The sequence below is a fragment of the Hirundo rustica genome, chromosome Z, assembly GCF_015227805.2.
Source record: "Hirundo rustica isolate bHirRus1 chromosome Z, bHirRus1.pri.v3, whole genome shotgun sequence".
NCBI lineage: Eukaryota > Metazoa > Chordata > Aves > Passeriformes > Hirundinidae > Hirundo > Hirundo rustica.
Genome location: NC_053488.1, coordinates 81,994,191 through 82,007,637, shown reverse-complemented (window position 1 = coordinate 82,007,637; position 13,447 = coordinate 81,994,191). Strand labels below are relative to the sequence as shown.

At 42.8% G+C, this 13,447-nt stretch overlaps 1 protein-coding gene across 1 annotated transcript in view; it reads left to right on the top strand.

Moving 5' to 3' along the window:
• MSH3 (mutS homolog 3) overlaps positions 1 to 5,916 on the top strand; it is a 92,790-nt gene extending 86,874 nt beyond the window's left edge. The window contains exons 21-24 of the mRNA XM_058424111.1: positions 2,054 to 2,240; positions 2,417 to 2,546; positions 3,859 to 4,033; positions 5,516 to 5,916. Coding sequence (XP_058280094.1) covers positions 2,054 to 2,240; positions 2,417 to 2,546; positions 3,859 to 4,033; positions 5,516 to 5,624 — 601 coding nt within the window. The 3' untranslated portion in view covers positions 5,625 to 5,916. The remainder of the gene's footprint in view (positions 1 to 2,053; positions 2,241 to 2,416; positions 2,547 to 3,858; positions 4,034 to 5,515) is intronic.
• The last annotated feature ends 7,531 nt before the right edge of the window (positions 5,917 to 13,447 follow it).

Here is a 13,447-nt window from a genome sequence, read left to right as displayed (position 1 = left end):
TGTGCAACAAGAGAGATTGTTTGATTTTTACAGCAGAACCTGGTGCCTGACTCAAGCTGGGAAAGGGACCACAGGGGTGGTGGGGCCACTGTGAGAAATTCATTAAAATGTTCATCATTCCTAATCCAGCATTTAAAAGGATTACAGCAGTAAGTGGCTTAATAAAATGTTAATTTCACAATACCTCATCATCCTGAGTTATATATTTAATTCAGAGAAAATTCATGTACAGTTGAATTAGCATATGGCCAGAATCACCTGCCTTTTGGGGTCTGTGGGAGTGTAACTTGTGTGTGTGTGTTTAAGCACACACTCATATGCCCATCTCCAACCAAAAGTAGTTAATTTATAACTGAAGATTTGCTTATTATGCAGTTATGCATGATACCATGACAGATTTTCAGGGCAAGGACCAGAGAATATATGCAAATTATAATAGTACTGGCTGCTTGGTTGTAGTCAGGTACTCTTAGTCATAAGATCCTCATAAAATTATTTGTATCTTGGTGGTGCCTCAGGAGGTAACAGAAGCAATTATAATAGAGAGAGAGATCCAGCAAAAGACAAAGGAAAAAAAAAGCTGTATTTGGCTTCCCTTTGAAGGTTCTGATTGGCTCTAAATGCTGCTGTGGCCAGCTGTTAAATTTAGAAATACAATATACTAAACCCATGAGTCAGTTTTCCTTAAATCAGTGTGGCTTGTATGTAGCTAAATGTTGGCTGATAAGAGTGAATAAATCCAATTTTACATCCCTCCTCAGTGGTTAGCTTGTGATGACCTGTCTCAGAAGGGATGCTCTAATGTGATTAATATAGTTCAAAAGCAGAAATGCAAAAAAGAAACGCTCTTTCTTCTGTATAGAATGGGTATTACTTACACAGGTAAGGAAAGCTGCAGGAAAAGGGAAACCAGGGTGGACTAGCAACAGGTTTCTCAGATGTAGACCACAAGTTCACAAATTGAGATAGGGTTTGAGGGTTGAGGGTTACATGGATCTGAAACAAAGCTAGAAGAATTGTATGGAATGTGGAGGAATTTGTGTGAGTGGAGCTCACCAGTCTGGAGGCTGCTAAGTGTTGTGTTTCAACGGGATGAGGGGAGAACTCTTAAAATACCTTTAAATCTTGTTTAAGTGTGCTAATAAAGATTGTATACCCCTGTACTTAAGGGAAATAGTTGTTACTTTATTACTGACTGAATGAAGTGGTTGCTCTTCTGTTTGGATGCACAAATACCTGGTCTTGTGAACTGTGACTCTGTCACTGGAAATGCCAGTATTGCATACCTTTGAGTGTTGTTAGCATTAGAAACCTACATGAACAGAGGGTCCAACTAAACCAAAGGAGTAAAATTTACCTTCACAGCTACCTTTGATGGAATTCTCGTGAGCTGACTGGTCTGAAATCCCAGAGTTCTTTCTGAGGGAAAAGCAGGCTGCCTTATCCTGTTTGTGAAGGTGGGAGAAGTGTGTGCTGGGAAACTGTTCTGGAAGGTGAATGTTCTGCCTGAGTTCTTGTTACATTTGGGAAAACCTTACAAAAGGAAGGCCTTGTAAAATCAGGCCTTGCTATTTCAGCTAAGCTAACAGCTACCCCGAGAAGTTCCAGTGAGAAAAGAATTACAAGAATGAGAATCAATTTGCATAACAATCTGTTCTTGTGAGAAAACAGTTTGCAGCTGTAAAAATAAGAAGCCTATCTTGTGAGAGGCCGTGAAGAAAAAATATAGACAAATATAGGAAGAAAAAAGTTTGATGGACATGTACACTAGGCGTTACCAACCAATGAACTGAGTTTCAATGATTTGCTGATGTATTAGATTCAAATGTGGTGCCTTCTGATACCATATAAAAATGAGCTGTGTGCAATAAAGATTCGGCTATTCTGCATGAAGAAACAAGTGTCTTGACCATCTCTATGGTGACAGGTTCTTCTCCTCTGTTTGGAGCAGCAACCAGAGATTTGTAACAGAATGGTTTCATCCCTGTGATTTTTTTTTCTCAGCATTAGCTGGCATTTGTAATGAGTTTTCGTGTTCTCTGTCTGGGTGCAGAATGGGCGCTGCGGACAACATCTACAAAGGCCGGAGCACCTTCATGGAGGAGCTGACAGACACTGCTGAGATCATCAGAAAAGCCACCTCGAGGTCCCTGGTGATCCTGGATGAGCTGGGCCGAGGGACAAGCACACACGATGGCATTGCCATTGCTTATGCTACCCTTGAGCATTTCATCAGAGATGTAAGTGCCTGTGGCGCTCTGCGAGTGTCGGTAGGCCAAGGCCCAGACATGGCCTTGGAGAAAGGTGCCAAGTCCACGCTCAGGGCACGGGGATATGGAGAAAGGACACCAGCTCTGCGTGGCTGTGTTTAGGAAACAACACATCAGGGCCAAACCTTGTTCTGTGTGTGCTGCAGGTGGAGGCCCTGACGCTGTTTGTCACCCACTACCCCTCGGTGTGCGAGCTGGAGCAGCTGTACCCACAGACGGTGGGCAATTACCACATGGCCTTCCTGCTGAACGAGGAGGACTCCAGCCAGCAGAGAGGTCAGTGTGCACCTGAGGGAGGCTCAGGCACAAAGTAATACTGCTGTTGATACCTTGTCACCTACAAACAGAGACCAGACTTTTAAAGAACTGTTCATAGCCATTTTCCTCCTCAGACCTTGCAAAATGCTTTTGTTATTTGCATCTCTACCTACCAGCTTCAGAAGTCCCCAGTGGCTGTTGCCAGCAGTCTGACAGCTCGCTCACTACGTGCTATTGATGCCTTTTTGGGCTACCTAAAAACAGAGGCCAGACAAAATTAAGATGATAGAAAGCAGATATATTAACGAAGCGCCTTCAGGTACATTTTGGGCAGACAGATCCCTCCCCCAGGGGCTATACCCAAAATGGACCACAGGTTTTCATTATAAGTTTGGTGCATTTGCATACTGGGGGTTGATGTTCCAGTTACAGCTTCAGGTAATGAAGTCATTTACCCCAAGTTTGTTCCCCCCAACTCACTTTTGTTTGCATTTCTAAGGACAGTGAGGTGTCCTGGATTCCCAGGCCTAGAGTGGAGTTGTGGTGTCTGACCAAAATGGGAAAGCAGTAGCTGACACTGTGTATGGAGTTGAGAGTTACACACTAAAGAATTGCAGGACTACAAATGTATGAAAAATAAAAAAGCTGAAACCCTAAGATGACAATGTGACAATTTACACCTCACCTGAATATGATACACCCACTTTCACTCCAGTCACACACTAAGAGAGGTTGAAAACTGGACATCCATTCCTTCACATGTTTCAGGAGGATAATCTGGGCTGAAGTAGGTGAAAGATTCGCCCATCCCAGCATCCAGCTTCCCACAGAAGCCAAACACAAAGGATTAGGAAGGAGGGATTAGGGATCAAACATATGGCAGCTCCTTCTCTGAAAGATCTCACTGTCTGAAAACATTTGTTGTTTATGGGGCTTCATGAGCAGGGTGTGTTTTGTATCTCCCATTTCAACGGGGCTGCCTCCTAATTCAACATCGTGTACTTTCAGTGTCTTCATCCTAATGTGTTAAGCAACTCTAAAATTTAGCACTCTGTGGAGTGAAAAAACACATCTGATTGTTTTGAAACTGTTTTGAAACATGATAGTCCCAGTTCTTGAATTATAAGAGACATCATAAAGGCTTGTTCACTGAATAATCATAGAATTTTTAAATATTTTTTTTAATGACTTGCCATTGTTATTTGCTGTTAACCTTTTCTCTGAATAATTCTTTGTATTGTATTATCTGCTTATCTTGTAAGTTGATCAGGACATGGGACTTATGTATTTGCCACATAGAGGAGGTTTTGATTTTGGTTTATTTTTTTAGGATCTGAAGTGGAAGAGAATCCTGAATTTATCACTTTTCTTTATCAAATAACTAAAGGAGTCTCTGCAAGGAGTTATGGGCTAAATGTTGCCAAACTGGCAGATATTCCTGAAGAAATCTTGAAGAAAGCAGCTCACAAATCAAAGGAGTTGGAGAGAGTAGTGAACATGAAAAGGTCAGAACAAATGTGATTTTTTAAAAATTATTTCTTTCTGTAATAACTACTTATGTTATCATCAGTGATAGTGAAAATACTAATGAATTTAATTTAGAAAGTATTTATTACTTACTTTGGAACTTGAAATTGTCTTTGCATACTAAAATATAGAAGGAAATGTGGACATTCTTCTTCTGCTTTAATTTGAAAGTAAACATTTATAATATATTTTTATTTCCCCCATGAACACCCAGAACTTTAGTGAAAATTCTGGGGATTTTAGTATTTCTCTGATATCCAATTGTCATTCAGGGATGTTTGTTTCTTATATATTAGACTAGTTATGAAAATTCCTGTGTGTATTAAGTGGCATAAATGGATTTGTAAATCCTGTAACATTATGTACACAGTGTTGATATTCATATCCATATCCATTTTCACTGGCCTTTTTTTTCTTTTGCTGTTATTTTCCATGGCAGTCCTATGAGCAAAATTCAAATAGCCCCTTAGGAGCATAATGAACTAAGATCCTGGTTGTCTGATGTCTGTATCTAATCTTGACAGGATAATTTTACATGAGAACATTTTGACTACTAATTATTTATAGGTGCAAACTTTGAAACTCAGCAGTGCTTGGTACTTAATGATGTTCTTTATCCTGTCTTAATAAAGCAAAATAAAAACATTTGAAGGTACATGATACTTTATAGAAAAAATAATGTGGTGGCTTATGCTAATTGGAAATACCAGTCTGTAATTGGCAAAAGTAAAAAAAAAAAACAAACTTGAGCAGTATCTTAACTCTGCTGTTCCCAGGAGTGGGTCTGGTCTGTATGGTGGGATCAGGAGTTACCAGCTTTGGGGAAACCAGACCCAGACCTGCTGGTAGTGCTGCCCTTGGGCTGTCACAATACCCATGGGCCAGATGCCTTGTCTTATTTTTTTAAATCACTTTCATATTATTTAAGAAAATCCACTGGTTAATTTCATCCACTTTTGACATTACTGTTGTTGGCAATGTGTGTTAACCCATTTTAAGCATCTTGTAATTTGTTACAGCTCTGATAAAACAAAAAATGCTAGGAAAAACCAGGAAGGATGTGTGCACTCATTTATATTGAAAATGTATTTTCTTTTTACGATCTTATAAATACAAGTTTGTACGAACTGAATGATGAAAATTAAACAGGGCTGACTACAATGCTGTTTATGTCCTTCAACGATTTGTTCTTATAATTTGTTTATATCATTTTGTCAATGCTGCTGGTGTTGTAAGTTAGTTATGAAATTAATTTGTTGGTTGACCCAGAGCAGGAACATGTATCTTAAAAAATATTAACTGGTTGTTTGAAGATCACATAACATTTTGAGCTGTGCTATTTTGGAGTGTGTATAAAATTTTGCTGATGACTGTAGGACTTTCAGGGTTTGATGTGCTTCACTTAAAAAATGGGTCTGTATGTTGATTAGGTTTTTTTTTTCCTTCCCCCCTGCCCCCAGGAAAAAAATGAAGTCCTTTGCTGAAGCATGGAAGATAAATGATTCTCAGGAACTACAGAAATGGAAAAATATGTGTGAACCTGAGGATGAAAGAAAGGACAGTTTTTAATCATCAAATCATGGTTAAAGATGGAAGATACCAGAGGTGTAAAATACACGTCTGGAGACTAATGGATTTTATCGGGGTGTAGTTCCAGGTGCACTGAGTTGATTTTTTTGCTTTCTGAGAGACCACAGATGCTGCGTTATATGTAATTTTTTCTCTCCACATCCCTTCCCTTTCACCCTTTTCCTTAATTGCAAACTGTCTATGGGGATTTGATCTAATTTGTTTAAAAACCATGAAAATATTATTGATAAATTATAAGGTAAATTTTTAATAAATAAAAGAACATGTTTCACCTTTATTGTGCTTCAGTTTCAGAATAAATATTTGTGTGTGTTGGGAAAATGCAGTTGAGTCTCAACTCTGCTGTACAGCCAGCAACTGCTAACAGTGGATATTATAAAGAGACTTTTTTCCTTATTCCAATATTAATGCATTTAAAAAAAAATCACTGACTTTTTAGTGCACCCTTTCTTCCTGATCTTTCCCCTGTGTGGCATGGTCTGTAGAAAGACTTAATTCCAAAAATAATGTTGGGGTATTGTAAGGATGAGTGAAAGGGGCAATTCAGAGTGTGCAGCTGGCATCCCCAGTGCTCTATCAAATGCAAAGTGAAGCTGAGAAATTCAGAAGGGCTTCTCAATTTTTAGATTCCCAGTTACCACGGCCAAATGTAATGTAGGACTGTGGTACCCAAATGGGGTTTTCCTACAAGTAAGCAGACTAAACACATTGCTGTGAAAATGGACAACGATGCTGACATGCTTAAAGCTCAGCAAATAGTCTGAAGTATTATAAAAATAATGCAGTGGTGTCGTGGTTTTGGCTGCCCTGCAGCCCTGAGGAGCCCACACCCGAGCAGGGCTGTGGTCCCTTGGGAAGCCACAAGAGCAGTTTGGTGGCAGGGTTTGTCCCTGGAGGACTGACCCCGTGCCAGGGACCCTGCTGAAGCAGCCTCCCTTCCTGAAGGACTGCACAAAAGTGGGTGATTTTTACATGTCATAGGCAGCTGCTAACTTTACACAAACAGTTCTCTCCAGGCTCTTCAGGTGGCAGGACATCATTTAAACAGTTTGCCACTCAGGCAGCAGGGATCAATGAGAGCTTCTCCTCCCAGACTCTGCAGTGCTCTGGCCTGAACTGGAGGAGCTGAAGAGGAAAATTATTCTTCCAAGGTGTGACTGCAGGTGTGTGTTTATCTAAGCCAGGCTCTGTGAAGCATAATGAACGCAGTGCTCTGCTATTAGTGTGCACAGATGCAGTGCTGTGGGTCTGAAGACCTCTGACCATTGTCATCTAAGAGAATGAATGAGCCATTACTAAATTCCTGTATTTGCTAAGTGCACTTTTAGTCTTCACCCTCGAGGGAGCATTCAGACTGTGCTCTGACAAGGAAAGAAAAAAAGACCTGGATGCAGTGTAAGAAATGGAGAACTTCAGTTCAGCCTGGGGAAGTGGATTTGGTATTGCTGAGCTGCTAGTGCTGCCAAGAACAACCACAGCAGGCTTTAATGTCTGTGTTCGCACTGCAGACAAGTAATGATGGTGAGTCCTGCTCTGTCAACAGGGGAGTTTTTCTGGCTGTCCCAATGAGGTTTCTTGTAGACATGCCAGTTAATCACTGAAGGCACTGTTTTTTTCTCTGCTGTTTAATTTCTAGCGAACAGGTAAAATGCTGTGAGGATGGGAGGGTGCGCTATGAGGGAATGCAAACTGCTGCTGCTGTTTTGGAGGGCCTTGTTCTGCTGCTGCCAAGCAGGAACTCAGGGTTTGCCTGGGAGCATTTGAGGAGCAGGTGATTTTCCACAGAGACAGACCCTCCTCAGCCTTGGAAGAGTGAGTGGGGCATAAAACCCCAAAAACTTACTGAAAAACAGGAAAAAGCCGTAATCTTATAAGAGGTTTTTGTCTTCATTCCTTCTACTGTGGTTAAGTTGGGTGCTCTCTCTCTGTCTATCATAGAAGTTGTTCTCCAAGAGAGCTGAGAAGCTGGCTTTGTCTTTTTGTTAATTTTTCTTTTATTGTCTTTTCAGTCCCAGCACACTAATGTTCATCTTAAAAAGAATGTGCAGATTTGGTAGTGGGATCATCTTGGAGACATGCCCTATTTTTAAATCAGAGTAATAAGGTTTTGTGTGTGTGTGCTGAGTCAACAGGTTTGGTCCTCTAAAGTTAAAGAGGAATGGCCTGTGTTAGATGCTGCCTGATGACAGTGGGATGCTTTCACAAAGGACTCTCTAAGTCTCATTTCCCAAGTATTAAAGTTTTTGGAAGCCTGCAGAGGGTATTGATTTCCGCTCCCAGCACATTTTTGACGTGGTTAAACACGGATGTGAGAACTGCAGCCTTGTGCTGTACATACAGGCACAGTATGCCTGTAAGACTGCATTTCATGGCCTTCATCCATATTTTAAAGGCAGTGTTTATCACTTCATTGAGCTTTGTCATTGTTCTCCCTGCTCTCAATAGAGAAATGTTAATGCCTTTCTCTGGAAGTGTTAGTGCCTTTCTCGGGTGAGCCGCCAAACGTGCCAGAGCCCTTGAGTATAAGAGAGGGAGGGAGAGGGCTAGGTGCAGTTCCTGCCTCTTTGTGCTTGGTTATTTAAAAAAGTTATTGTAGAATGTGCAAAGCAAAATACATTGCCAGGAGCAATTACCTCTACTGCTGCCAGACAGCATCTTTCACTGAAGGAATTCTTCAGAGGATTTTTCTTTGTGTTGCATAGTTTTCCAAAGGTATTTATAGAAGTGACATGAATTTGCTAACACAAAAGTTTACAAGGTGTTTTAATCCATTTAGGGATCACTGAAATGTCAGCTGAGTCAGGTATAACAAAAAGCATGTTTCCTGCAATGAAATGAATGTTTGGTATTGATAAGTATCTGAAAATAAATTAGCCAGATATTTCTACTCTATGTGAAAATACTGCTATTTTAATTAAATAATTTTAGTACAACTGTCATAGTAGTTCTGATATAAATTCATGTTTTGTAGGGAGATGAAGGTTTGGTGGATTGCATTCCACAGACAGAAGTGGAACTTCCTTAATTACATTATAGATTTTTCCCCTGCCCAGACTTAGGACAAGTAGAAAGCAAAGGATATTTTCTGAACTTCCTAAAAATCTTTAGCAATTTCTGAAACAGTCACCCTGATTTGAGATGCAAGTCGTTGCAGGCCAGGCTGTTCACTGTGAGGTATTGTCTGAAACTGGTCTGGTTCAACCATAAGTGAACTGTAGAGAGAAACTTAAGACATGTATAGTTTTCAAATAGTTCTTTTGCACTTGCAAGGAATCTGTAATGTTTTTTATTGCCCTCCTTCCAGATGTTTCCTTGAGAGTAAGTAAAAGTGTTTTTACAGGTGTTATAAGGTTTTTATTTAAAATACTTGTAGCTGCCCCTAGTAACAGCAATGAAAAATACTTCTGATATTCATGGAATTTTTAAACTTTTATTTTTTAAGAGGTCAGTTTCTATGACTTTGCAGTGTGCTGTAGGAAGAAGGATGATTCTGAGGAAAGAAGAAATTGGAAAACAGCACATAGCAAATTTCAAATGCATAATCAGCAGTAAGGAAGTAGAAGTCAATGTTGGGTTTTCTGAATCATAATCCCAATATCTAGGGTGAATTAAAACTCAGGAGTGTGCCATGAAAATTACTAGATATAATTATCTCACTCTTACGTAATACTGAACGAAAATTTCAGTCAAGTGCTGTGCTTTTTCCCTCTGCCTACATATGGAATTATTCCTCTGCGTTTTGCTCTCTGCACAATGCTGTAGGGATTGAGTCTCGGGGCACTCAGAACATTCCCAGTCTGGTCTGAGCACACATTTACAGTTCCTGTGAGGGAGCAGGGGCTACCCTCGGGGCTGGGGTTTATTCTGCTGCGATTCCCAGGGCTGGGGACAGGGCAGGGTCTGGTCCCCGCACCCCACCGCTGACCCAGCACGGGGACAAAGCCACAGGTGGGGCACAGGGGCCACTCCTGGTTCTGCAGTGGGGAGGCTGGGGCTGCGCTGGAGTGGGACAGCCCCCAGCGCTCCTCCAGTGGGGAAACAGGAGCCCCCGAGGGAGCAGGAGGAGGGGAGTGGGATGTAAATAAGGAGAACACCTTGAAACAGCATTTTTGCCCAGCTTTAAGCCAGCCTAACCACAAAGTGCATTGCCCGGGAGTGACACAGCTTGTACTTGGGATTTTTTCCCCCAAACTAATTTCAAAGTAATTAAGTTTTAATAATGCAAGGTGCAGAACAACCAAGGTGCCCCGAGCCAGCCTTCCCAAGAACATTCCCAGTGCTGAGGGTGTCACACTCCAGGCAGGATCAGTGTCCCTGGCACACCCTGCTCGCCACAGCTGTTGTCTGGGTTCATGACCTCCTTGGCTGTGTTTTGTGCCTACCCTGAGCTCACCTCACCACACAGAAGTATTTCTGCAAAAAGTGAAATACTGACTCTATTTGCAGTACTTTGCCTAAGCAAAGGCTCTATCAATGCAATTAAGTAGCTATGTTAAATGAGCTGATCTTCTAGGCAAGTTCCTGTTCTTAATAGCTACTACATAGGCAAAGAAAACTTTGCTAATACTTTAATTAAATTGCAAACTAAATCTGTGTTAGCCTTTTGACACATTTTTTTGAGAAGCAATTAACGCTTAAAAGGGATCTGTGGCTGATGATACCTTTGGTCTGTCCCACCAGCCATCAGGCTGAGAAGCTGCAAGTTTCCTTCCCCCCTTTTCCCCAGCAGTAAGGCAAAAATCTTCACCTGGTTTCTTCAGGATATACCTTTCCTTCCCCTTTTAACTGTTACAACGTGTTTTGTTTCCTCTTCTTCACGTCCAGTGGTATGTGCTACAACCATCTCATATACAATTGCCTTTTTCTTCCTCCTGATAAAGGAGGCTGCTCAACAGAATTTTTTTTATTAAAGCCCTAGATCCTGTAATTTAAAAGATTTCAATTTAAGTTTTATTCAAATTAAAATTTAAGTAAATGTAAACTTTCCTCTATCCATCAGATCCTTGCAACTAAGGGGAGTCCCTCTCCTTCAGTGGAGGCTGGATTTTATATTCCGGCAGTGCTCTGGATTTTATATTCCACACATTTTGTGTGAAGGTGTTTCGGGACATTCCCTGTGGTGCTGTGTGTTCCGCGTTCTTCCCCTGCCCAGGGTGGGCACAGCCCTGTCCTAGCTTGCAGCAGGAGCTGAATCTTCAGTGTCCCTTAAAAATGTTCCCAGGGACTTCAGCAAGGGTCTGTCTGGGCTCTGGGTTAGAAGTCATTGTTATTTATTTCCCTTGTGTTTCACCAGATCTCAGCTGACATCATATGTGCAGCTGTTTTAAAGTTACACATTTAATAATGTCTGTATTTTTGAACTGTAGGTAAGAGAACAACAAGGAGAAGCATTTTGACTCCTTCCCACCTTTGCACACCAATCCCTCAGTGCTCTGTTGATCGCTACAGTATTGCAATAAAGGAGTATCTGACATATTTTCAAATCTCAGTCTCTCTTCGTCTCTCAGGTTTACGTCCCCTAAGTTTTGAGACAAGTTCACGCCAAGTGTCCAGTGCTGTGTGTGAGTTTCCCGGAGCTCAGCAGATCTCTGTGGTCACCATCAAGGATTTAAAACCTTCCCTTTTCTCTCCTATGCCATTTTCTTTCTTCATCACTGACAGCTGCCCTGCCAGGCACTGCAAGAGCTGGGCACAGCATTTGGGCAGGGTTTGCTAGTGAAGAAGTGGAGCTTCTGACAGGACCTGAGGCAATACAACCTTTCCTTTGCTGGCAGCACAAGGCAGGTGTGTCAGAATAGTTTATAATGCTCCCAACAGGGAGTGCAGATGAATTATTTGCAAGAGTGAATCCTGGTCCTGCATCAGTGCCAAAGTGGTCTTGTCACCACAGGTTATGAGCTAGACAGTGTGCTCCTATGAGTGCTTTCCTTAAGGTTTACAAGCTATAGGAGAAGTTATGAACAGAACTGCACTGAAAAGTGCACTTTTTGTTGCCTGACCCTGTTCCTTCTTCAGCATCCAAGGCCTGTACATGGTGCACACATCCTTTGAGTGTCCCAGGACAATCCCTTAACTCAGTTCAGCTCCATTCCTTGTTACACATATAAAGAAATTCATAGGGTATTCAGACCTCTACAGTGATTTGTAATCTATGGTTTTGTAAGATTGGAAGAGGTTCTCCAAATGTAAATGGGATCCTACATGAACCGAGGGCAGACTCATGTTTATGAACAATAAAATATTTTCAGCTGGTTCCACCCCAAAGCCATGAGAACTGGGCTTTATGTTGTAGCTGTGATATCTCTGCCTCACAGATGGGGCTGGGCATTTCCAGCCTTTCAGTGGTCTGACCCTGTCCTCCCCCAAGGGCGCCATGGGTGACAGTGCCAGTGCTGTCCCCGTGCTGCAGAGGTGCCCTGAGCCACCCCTGCTCTGTCCCCTGTGGGCAAGGGAGGGACGTGGTCACACCAACGGATGCCTTAGGTTTTAGCTTTCATATTTCCAGATTCTGTACTGCATAAGTGTGTGACTCTGAACTTCATAGAAAGTGTCAGCAAGTTCTCCTCACAGTGTAGTTACACAAAACAATCCTTTTCCAGCCCCAGAACCAAGGACACCCTTGCAGCTTCAGGCCCAAAAAGTACAAACAGCAGACAGCAAACTGGGAGGATGGGACTTGACAACCCGCAGATGTCATTGGACAATTAACCCCAACACGTAAACGGACCAAAACTTATAAAAGTGTGAAAACCCGTGACCGGTCATCCGTCTTGTACCCATCTTGGGTCTGTCTCGGGGGCAGCCTTGGCCGGGCTCTCGTACTGCCCAAGGTGCGTCCTGTGAAGGGCTTTTAATAAACACCCGCTTTATTCCTGTAGCTCTGCCTAGCCTCTGTTCCAGCCAGCTCTCAAGGCATCATAACCGCCCCTCACAGCCACACCACCCCTCACCTCTGCCCCACACCTCCCTCCCAGGCCTGGAGCTTTTCCTGGCCATGTCACCACTGTCCCTCAGAGCTGCTCCTGAGCAGTGGGAGGAAGCCTGGTGGTGGAGAAGAGCCCCAGTGATCCCCAGGAGCTGCTGCGGAGGGCTCTGAGCCCCTGCTCTGTGAGGCTGCAGCCTGGGACACACGGCACTCACTCGCCTGAGCAGCCATGGGGATGGGGATGTGGGGAGAGTGCTTGGGAGCAGGGCCAGGGGCTGGGGAAGGCTCTGCTCTGCTCTGCTCTGCCCCTGGCAGATGGGCTGCTGTCAGAAATTCTCCCTGAGGCACAGCTCCGTTGTGAGGAAACAGAGGTTTGTGTGGGTCAGTGGTGTCTTGTTCACACACATCCATAACTGTGCATGCCCTGGAGGCCAGGCTTACACCTGCTAGGAGAGATTATTGTGAACAGACATTGTTCTGCCTGAGTCAGGTCCTTTCTAAGGCAGCCATTTAAAAATTCTGGTTGGATTGGACCCCTAGAAGTGTTCCAGGCCAAGTTGGATGGGGCTTTGGAGTGACCTGAGACAGTGGAGGTCTCCCAGCCCATGGCAGGGGGTGAAAGGGGATGAGCTTTAGGGTCCCTTCAGACTATTCTGGGACTGATTCTTAGCCTCGTTTGGGAAGATGCAGCTGGCACTAGCCTCGATGTTTTAACTTCCAGTGGCTGATTGTACCTGAGCCTCTTACCCAAGAGTAATCTACCAACAGCAAATATCCCTGAGAGACAGCTTGTCTATTTTGATTCTTACCAAGGGCTTTTTTTCCCTTCCCCATATTCACCAGGAGTTCATATTGTGCTGTAAGCAAAATGTAGTTC